We start from the raw sequence: 10,236 nt of genomic DNA, 5'->3' as shown, positions 1-10,236 counted from the left end.
CTCGCGGCCCCTCCCCGCGCTCGGCTCCGCGCCGCGCCGCGCCGCGCCGGGGGGAGCGGGGCGGCGGCGGCGGCGGCGGCGGCTCCTCCTCCTCCTCCCTCGGCCGGCGGCGGCGGCGGCGCGGCCATGGCGCTGCGGGCGCTGTGGCTCGTCAGGCACGACCCGGCGGCCGGCGGCGCCGTGCTCTTCTCCCGGTAAGGGCGGCCGCGGGGGCGGGCAGGGGCCGCCGGTTCTTCCCAGCCGCGGTTCTGGAAACTTCTGTGTTGTGATAACGTGACCGCGACCGTCCGGCTCGGCGGCCTCCGCGGTGCGGGAGGTTCTCGGAGCCGAGGCCGCGGCGGCCGGGCCCGCCCGGGGGGAGTGGGCGCTGCCCGGAGCCGCCGCCTTGCTCCTGCTGGTTTGTACTGGGCGCAGCTACGCTAAAATGCAGCGTTTTCAGGCAGAAATTTAACTTTCGATTGGATTTTAATATTTGCATGCAACGATAGACTTCTGTTATTTATTTATTGAGGAACCAAAAGAGGTTCATTAACTCTGGTTTAAAACTCTGCAAAGAGATCTGAGTAGAAAGGCTTTAGGCCAAGCGAGCTAGTTTTGTTGGTCTGGCAAATTTAGTACCCGTTTCTGTTCGCTGTGGTTGCAGAGGTCTCTATTCCAAGGAAGGAGGGGAAAAATGTTTGGGAGTTCGGCAAAGCAAAATTACTGGCGGCTGGAGACGGGGCTTACAGTCCCGATCCGAGGCCGGTAAAACTGAAGAGAGAGCAGAGAAGGAGGTGAAAAGAGCGAGCGGCGCTTCCCCCGAACCACGTCGGAGCTTCCTCTTACTGCGTCAGGATCAGGGCCGGAGGTGAGGCCTCCGCTCTGCGAATGCGGAGGAGGAGGAGAGCCCCTGTCCCGACAAGCCGAGAGCGCGATCGAGACGAGGAGGAGCGGGGCTCCTGACGGAGATGCCTGAAGTAACTCGTCACGCGGCCGGTGGCAGAGACGAGAAGCAGAACCCCTTTGGTAAGGGCAGGCCAGACTCGATACTTCACGTGATTTCCCAGACTTAGATCAAGTTCCCAGAGGAAATAATAGAGCTGTGGAAACCCCAAGTTTATCCTCCTAACTGACCTTAGATTCGACAAAGGACATAGACAATATGAAGAATGCTGGATCACATGGAAACTGTTGGATTCAGGACTTAGGCACTCAGCTGGAGATGTGTGAGCCCTGATCTTTTAACCTTAGAGAAGACATCTGGGACATCAAAGCATTCTACTTTTTTGAGCTGATCGTAACTTAATTCAGGCAAGGAGTGTGTTCTCTTCCCTGGAATCGCCAAAGCTCATTCATCCCAGGAAACTTTCATCTTTTTAAGTTTTCATCACTTTCTAGAAGGGAATACCGAAAGGCCAAGGGAGAGCAGAAAGGCCAACGAACCACCTAATGAGTCAGCTGAATCTGAGAAGATTCTGTAGCAGCATGAGAAGATTGCACCAGTGTGGGGGAGCATCAGCAAATGGAATAGGCAGACTGGGATGTTAGCAAAACTTCAGGCGGAAATAATCTTCCCGCCTTTTGTTTTAGAAACATCAACTGGAAATAAGGTGCTCGCCCCGCTGCCAAGAAGCCTCTTATCAACAGCCTTGCTCAGGAAGTCCTTGTAAACTTTCAAGCTGCAAAACCAGTCTGTTTCCTTGCTGCTCAAAATAGACCAGAGACTGCGGGGATGCGTCTCGCTGTCTTCTGCATCCCGTTTACGGGTCTCGTAGCTCTGGCTTCTCTCCACTTAGGTTTGCGTTTTCTTACTGAAACGCTCAAGATGCCCAATGAAGAATCAAACAAAAAAACACAGTGACTAAATACAAGCAGGAGGGAAGCATAGCTGCTTCCGGTATGAGACCCTGCTACTCAGTTAAGAAAAGGAGATGTAAGGGGGACTTTTAGCCAATAGGACAAGAATCATGCAAGTGTTTAGAAACAAAAGAGGAACATTACATACAGAGGCTGTAGGTGTACTGTGTTGTTGCAATCACAAGTGCCATAACAATTAAGAAACAGACTATCAATATGTCTTCAAAAAGATTGTATAAAAAGGGGCATCTGCAAATGTGTGGATTTTTTCACCCATGTTCATGGCTATTAAATGTGGGCCTAGGCACAAAAAAACATGCAGTCTAAGAAGAGTTCTCTTGGAAGGTGATTAGGAAAGTGGTTTAACTAGTTCTGTGTTGTGTAACCTATGGTAGAGATTTTTGAGGATCCCTGGACAGCTCCTAAGGAAAACCACAAAAGAAAATACAGAAAAGCTACCCTGTCTCAAGCTTAATTTAAGAGAGACTCAGGGGAGTTCATAGTACCAAAAAGATGAAAACTAGTGCAATAGTAGAAATAATCATTTTTCTTTCCTCAGCTATTCATTAAGAGACAACTTTTCAGGTTTTTTTGATAGATTTAGGTTAGTTTGAGAGGAAATTCATCCCTCTTTTCTTGAAAAAATAATACTAATAATACAGAGAAAAAATCACCAGATGTTGCATTAAACAGCTAATGTAATTTTTCTCAAACATTATCTATAGAAAATTTGAAGTGAAATTTACACATTGATACAACATAGCCATTTTAAAATACACAAAATCTTGCGTCTCTGTAACATTATGATTACATCTCAAATAATCGTAAGTTGAAAAATTAAATGATGAACCAGTCATAGGAGCTTTAAGTTGCACATATTGCACATATACTGTAGAATACATTTCACCCCCACAAAAAAACATGTAATCATTACTGGAAATCTTTTTGGATTTATAATTTTCTAAAGATTTTATAGTTAAATCTTGTCAGGTCAGTTAAAACAACCACTGCAGATCAATTGTGCAGGCTCAGAGTGGTGACGCAAAACCTGCATCCAGGTAACTTCAGTGATACTGTCTCATAAAACGAGCACTTACTAGAAGTAGCAGAAATACAATACTGTATATGTGCAAAAAAACTCTTGAATTTGATTACATGGGACATGGGTTTTCTTAGATGTCTGAAAACTAGTCTTCAGTATGATCTAGCCTCTCAGAAATATTTAGCTGTTGAAGTTTTGCTGCACAGGAGTAAATCATGCTTGGTTTTGGTAGTGTTGTTTAAACATCCTACGTCGTTATGCAACAGGAAAGGTGAACAGACAGACAAATGCACGTTTTATTAAGAAGAAGGAGAGAGTGAGTTTGCTCAAAGTGCCCAGTAAAAATCTGCCAGCCAGTGTGAATGCAAATTACATGTGCAAAAGTTTTATTGACAGTGATTTACATTCCAATCCTAAGAGAAACCCATCATTTATTGTATCAATATTCTAAAGATTTTAAAAACGTTCCTTGCGTTCTGTGACAACCAGTAAAGGAATTACATGATTCTGCTTTTAGGAATTTTGTTTGTGTGATGTTCTGGGTGGGAAAAGGAGAGTAGCATTAAGACATCCTTATTTCCATGTCACAGGCGTTATCCCACTGTTGAAACGCGAGCAAAGACCTTGAATGGATCAACACACGTGTGTGTGCCAGATGACAGCGCTTTCCTTAAAGCCTTGCTTTTTGAACTCAGACTCACAGATCAGAATTTTGTGGAATATCGGGATACCTGTACTCGCATCAATAAAGCGTCAGTATATGCGGTGCGCACTGAAGGAGGGGATCTCTGGCCTGTGCTTGCTTTTCAGAAGAGTACGCTGATCTACGTGTGTCTTCCACTGGTCGAGGAAGCCTTGAAGCCGCGGCCGCCCATCCTTAGCGTTAGTGGGATCTCGCAAGGACTTGATCTTTTATTAGGCATTCTGGACTTCATCTCTCCCAGTCGGAAAAATGAAGCTGAGTTGAGCGCAAAAGTAGGCCAGCTTAGAAATTTGCTTCTACAGGCCTGTCCTCTTGGCACCCCCTTACAAACAAACTTACGCAGCCTAAACAGCTCATTCGATGACATTCAGGATTTTTCTGCAAATCGTGATCCAAAGCAACCGGCTTGGAGATCCAACACGTATAAAGGCAAGCCGCACGTTAACGTCTGCATCGCAGAAAAAGTCAAGTGTATGCAATATGACAAAAGAGATGTGGTGGACACGTGGCAAGTGTATGGAACTGTAACTTGCAAGGTGAGAGCATTTCTTGTGCAAGTCTGACCAAAATACTTACTGTTCAGGCACACTGAGAAAGGAAATACTCATCTCCTTTTACTTTGGTATGGTATCTGTAAACTTCTAATGCTGTAATATTGCAAAGTGTAGCAGATTTTTACATACTAGCAGGGAATTTTAATTTGATTTTTTTTTTGTTACTTTCCCACATACTTCATGCATTTTTCACTATTGTGGGACTTAAATTTCCAGTGGTAGCTACTTCCTATGTATTTCCCCAAGTTTTTTGGTTTTTTAAATGAATTAGGGAGAAATTATTTCATGCATTGTATGCATATAAAGACTAAGAAATGGTGATGATAAGCCAAGTTCAGCAATCTAATAGAAAACGTGTCTAATAATGATTAAAACTGAATTCTTGAGTAAGTCTTCTACAGGTGTCTTCACATGAGTAGTTTTTTAATTAATTTTCTTACCAAACAAAAGTTTATCTTCTGTCCTGGTTCATTCCAGTATAACAAAATCTTGAATCCACAAATGCAGTTTTTATGACTGACATAAAAAAAACCCAGTTGATACAGAGTCTGGTGAACAAAATAATTTTTATAAATATTTTAGTATTTTTGTGTATGACAAAGGTATATATCGTTTAGGACTAAAAATCAGGGAGTGTTGATTAAATATATCAGTAATAATAATTATGAAATCTGTTAATATAATATGAAATATGTTTAATATTTGCATCTTTTATAATTAGTGTAGAGCTTGTATCACAAAATTTAACACAGTTTGTCTCAAATTGTGCTTAGTAAGCACACTGCCTTACCACAGTACACTGCATTTGTAACTGCTGCTGTTCTCAGAGGAGAAAGACCTTATAATAAAGTGGATCATGGTAGTTTAATTATTAAAAAGAGGTAATGGGATACTCATCTCCCAAGGAAGCCAGCCTAAGTACTGCACTTCTGAAGACTAGGTTATTTCCCACCAGCCATAGTGGTAGGGATTATGTGGGTGAACGGCATCCTGCTCTCTGAGTGACAGGTTTCTAGGTCATTTTGCAGAGTGGATGGCCTTAAATTAAAAAAAAAAAAAAAAAGCCCCGGTGTAATCATGTGCTTCTGAACTGCCAGGCAAAGTGACAAGAGAATGGATCTGCTGCACGTGCTTGTTGAGAGAAAGCTGACATGGGACCACAGTGGCCATTAATAGCATGTTTGAATCTATTAAGCAGATGTTGTAAAAGTAACTGAATTAATTAGACTGTCACTGAGTGTATTTATATAACATTTATAATTTAGCCATAACAGTAAGTTCTTGGCTTTCTTGTATGCTATTTTCTTTATAAAGAATATTGGCAGATTAAAAGCCATCTAGCCAAGGCTCTGGGCCAGTAGCCATGCTGTGTGGAAGAGGGAAGGGGACTTTATTTTGAAAGTGTTTGTCCATGCTAATGTTTGAAACTAGTTGAGTTTTTTTCAGTGAGATAATGTTTGCATTTGATTTTTAAACATGTAATTCTTATTTGAGGAAATATTTTGGAGTAACTTCTTGACTTCATTTTTTCAAGTGTGATATAGAAGGAGCTGCACCAAATGTTACTCTCAGTTTGAATCTCCCTACTAATGGCTCTCCCCTTCAAGATATCCTGGTCCATCATTGTGTGACTTCCCTTGACTCTGCCATGCTCATGTCCAGCAGTGTCGACGCACTGGATGATTCTGCGTTTAGTGGACCTTACAAATTTCCTTTCATTCCTCCCTCAGATTCATTCAACTTGTGTTCCTACACTTCCCAGGTAATAAAATCCCTGATGCTCCTTGTTTTAAGGTCTTCAAGAAGAATAATAATATTTGTGTTTTTCAAGGGAATAGAAATATCTATTCTTTTCCAGGTGCCTGTTCCACCAATTTTGGGATGTTATCAACTGAATGAAGAGGGATCACAGTTAAAATTAACAGTTAATTTAAAACTTCATGAAAGCATAAAGAATGCTTTTGAGTACTGTGAAGCACGTATACCTTTTTTTAACAGGTAGGAATAGGAAATCATAAGTACAGTTCTTGCTTTTCTCTGTAATCTTCCTAAAATGAACCTGTCAGGAGTCAATATAACAGGTTTTGCTACATCATAACACTGACCTAGTAAGGTGTCAAGAAACTCCCTTGGAATTTCCACTCAGAATATTTGATAATGTTCTGAATGGGGGGGGGGGCATCTTTTTTGTTTGTTTGTTTAAAGTATCCTGTTTCCCTGTGGTATTTTTTTCACATTAAATGCAGTCCCAATCCTCCAGGTGGATTAAAAGTATTGAGATCACTTCCAACCAAGGGTTGCCTATTCCTTAAGACTGCTAATCCTAACTACAGATCAGCTTATCAAAAGTATAGTTATTTAAAATTAAAACGATCGTTTTCATTTAAGCCTCTCTGACAACTGCCATGACTATATTGCCACATAATTATCATGAAAATTTATAGATGAAATGATACAAAGTTGCTAGTGCTGATCATAGTGTTTGTAAAATACTCTCAGTGAACTGAAGACAGTGGAATATCAACAGCTCTCTTATGATTGCTAGGTTGAAACCACAATGATTTCCTCCTTCTTTATAATTTCTTTCCATAAATTAGTGGTGTGTTTAGATTGGGATGATTTGTCTGTATGCACATAAATAATGGCTTTCAGTATTTGTTACTTTCTTTAACAAAGTAACTGTTAACAAATACTGAACAATACTAATTCCAATGGCTTTATTACTCCTCTCCCATACTACAGGGGCCCAATCACTCATTTAGAATACAAAGTTAGTTATGGCCAACTGGATCTATCACGAGAGAAGAGTTTACTGGTTTGGGTCATAGGTAAGCTATGCACCCCTGTACCCTCCTACCTCCTCCCCCAGTCAGTTTTGTGTATTGTAAACACAGATGCATAATAGATGATGTTTCTGGCTTTAGGACAAAAGTTCCCCAAGTCTTTGGAAATTTCTCTTACTGGAACTGTGACTTTTGGTGCTATAAGCGAAGAGCACCCAACTGATATCATTTGCACTGGAAACACTGCTTATGTAAAAGTAAGTTGCAGTCTCTAAAAAGATGCCTTAATAATAATTTTTTTTATTATCTTAAATTGACTATGAACATACACTGATTTTGACCAGACGTAATTATTAACATCTTTGTTTTCAGTGTAGAAACACTGAAAACTATTTTTTTGTCTACAGGGTATGATGTCCTTGGCATTTTGGGATCCACTTGCAAACCAAGAGCATGTAACGTAGGTACAGTAAGTGTAACAGTATGCATCTGGTCATGTTTTTCCTCTCTTTCTGCAGCTGTATTTTAGGATCCCAGACTTCACACTTACTGGATGTTACGTAGACCAGCATTCTGTTCAACTCTTTTCACCAGGAAAACCAAAAATTAATGCATGTGAGTTACCAAACGTGTTGATTATTTAACTGAAACTTTGTATTGAAGTTATGAATCGGATGTCAGTGACTAAAATTAAGTAACTAAATTTGGGCAGTTCTTTTCCTCATTTTCTTGGGACTTACCAGACAATTTTTTTCTCTGCTTTGTTTTTTTGTCTGTTTTGTTTTTTTTCCAAGGATGCTTAATGCACCTGTGGAGTAGGGACTGGTGTTTCTCTTTTTAGATGAAACACCTTGTCATTCAGTTACAAAGTCAGGTTCTACTTGGGGTCTCTACCTTAGTCCTGTGATATTCTACAATGTTCTGCAAAATGGCAGAACTTTAACTGGAGGGAGAGAGAATAACTCTGTGTATTGTGGCCTCTTGGTTACAACCCTTTCACAGGGGATATGAGACATAGGGTTTGAGATAAAAAGTGCAGTTACAGAACTCAGGCCCTGCATGCGAGGTAAGGCTGTTACTATGGATGTTGTCCTATGTCAAATCTGTAGAGCAGAAAATGGAAACCAAGTAACCAAGTCTGCTTATCCTTGAATTAACACATGACTCATTCCAAGTGTGCACCAAAAATATACTAATTAGGAACACAGTAGGCACTCATTAAATCTTAGCAGTAGTGTCTAGTGAAAGCATTTTTATGTGTTGCTTTGTATCTGTTCTAACTTCTGCTAGTCATGTTAGCAGAAGTCTGGAAAAGCATTTGAAAACTGTGATCTACACTATTAGTTTTGTGACAGGTCACATTCAGTCCTCAATTGTAGCACCAAAAAGTATTATTTTCATACTGTATATTTTATATCAAGTATGCAATTTATATTCATTGAACAAAATCCAAGCTATCCACCTGCTTTTGACTTAACCTCTGTTTGAATTTTAAGCTTATGACTGATACATTAGTAAAGGTAATTGAAGCTGAGACTTTAAAAGTCTCAATATCAGGAACGATTTTCAAATAATAATAAGAGTCTTAAACTTTAAAGAGACCATTATACCTTTTCTGTAAACTAGTAAGGATGGATTAATAGTCTCTTGACTTGGATGAAGGAACGTCTGATTGTATGGCAGCTCATAATGCTTATTTTTCTTGCCTATTTTTTAGCTCGGGAACTGATTGCCTCGGATTACTACATCTGGAATTCCAAAGCATCAGCACCTATTGTGTACAAAACCTTATTTACTAATGAATGATTTTCATATTTAAACAAAAAAGATGGCTAATGAAAGTAATGTCAGTGATAGAGTAAAAATAAATTTGCTGCAGCATTTTTATTGTGTATGTCTATTAAAAAAAATCTGTTGTGAGAAAGACGAATTTGTTTTTAACAGTTTAAGTCAAACTTACGCTTTTAGTCCGGGATAGCAGCTTAGAGAGGGCCATCTGTGAATGCTTGCTCTGCCCATTTATATGTCCCTTCTAACATTAACTGGTACAAAATCAGTACACAGTGATGCAGATGATGTCGGCTGGTATGCTTGAGCACATCTTCCCAGGAGGAATTGCAGTTATGTCACCAGCTTTGTAAACCAGAGGGTTCACCAGGACATGAAAGCTTTCAACGTCTTACTCCTGACCTGAAGTTACAAGAATCTTATTAACCCTAGATTAACAGAACAGTTAAAAGCAAGACAGTTCCCTTCTTTTCACAAGATGATTTTGTGCAGAGATGAGTACAGAATACATATGAGTCAATAATGTACAAGAATTTTAAGAGAGGCAGTAAGATACGAGCTGTGCTTTTAAAAGTGGAGATGATACGGGAGTCTTTATTGCTCCTATCTGTGGAAGTAATGAGTTCCTTTTCATATCTGCCTGCAAACTACATTGTTTAGAGAGCTGGTATTAGTGAATATCCAGAAGTGTGAACCTGATTTTTAAAGGCACTAGACTAACTCTGAGCAGACAAAGCCAGCTAAGTTTGCTGGAGGTTCCAAGAAGCATCGCTGAGCCATTTTCCCTATTAAAAAAAAAGGGGGGGGGGGCTTAAAGGAAAAGGACTTGGCTTACAGAGGAAACCTCCAATTTTGAGAAGAAAATTGGTATCTGCAGGAACACAGGAAATGGACTTAAAGAGAGTTATCAGGAAATGAGCAAATTCTGAAAAGCTGATGAAAAACTGAGGGAACCTGGAGAGCAGCACAAAAGAAGAGAAGAATGCCATCTAATAACTGAGCATGCGAGCTACTCCTGCCTTACCTCTTGTTTAACTGTACGCTGTGTGATAAATAAGATTAGTGATTATGTGAGGAGAAAAGTTTTAAACTATAATTTAAAAAATGCTTAGATAGAGATAGTAATCTAATTGGTTGGTTAAATGTTCTAAAGAGTGGATTAATTCATGTGAAACATGCCGTTCAGCTGAAACTGCCATACAAACTTATCAAGGAGAGCTGTGCTGTGACCCATTTCACAAAGATGCTGTGTCTATTGTGATTAGCAGGCAAAAGGTGAATTAATGAATTTGCCCTGAATGCATCCCCCCCCCCCATTACAGTCAGCCTTGACACCACAGTGTGCATGGGGAAAGGTTTTATTCTCTCTGCTGAAAGTGTTCAGATCATGCTCCGTGTGCTAGGCATCCACTGCAGAATTTCAGTATGCCGTGTTTGCTTCCAGCCTTCCCATAAGAAAAACAGAAGCTGTCTGTATGAGACAGCAGCCTGGTGGAGAGATGGCTTTTCTCCTTCATAGGTGTCTAAATA

The 10,236-nt window shown here is 40.3% G+C and overlaps 1 protein-coding gene across 1 annotated transcript; it reads left to right on the top strand.

Moving 5' to 3' along the window:
• Window positions 1-110: 110 nt before the first annotated feature.
• On the top strand, window positions 111-8,801 carry AP5M1 (adaptor related protein complex 5 subunit mu 1). The gene is made up of 8 exons (XM_062577826.1): window positions 111-194; window positions 3,469-4,117; window positions 5,670-5,897; window positions 5,994-6,133; window positions 6,878-6,963; window positions 7,060-7,175; window positions 7,437-7,533; window positions 8,636-8,801. Exons 1-8 carry the CDS (start codon window positions 127-129, stop codon window positions 8,722-8,724), a joined length of 1,473 nt encoding a protein of 490 aa, XP_062433810.1. The 5' UTR covers window positions 111-126; the 3' UTR covers window positions 8,725-8,801.
• The last annotated feature ends 1,435 nt before the right edge of the window (window positions 8,802-10,236 follow it).

This window comes from Rhea pennata, chromosome 5, assembly GCF_028389875.1.
Source record: "Rhea pennata isolate bPtePen1 chromosome 5, bPtePen1.pri, whole genome shotgun sequence".
Taxonomy (NCBI): Eukaryota; Metazoa; Chordata; class Aves; order Rheiformes; family Rheidae; genus Rhea; species Rhea pennata.
This window is presented reverse-complemented; position numbering and strand designations above follow the sequence as displayed.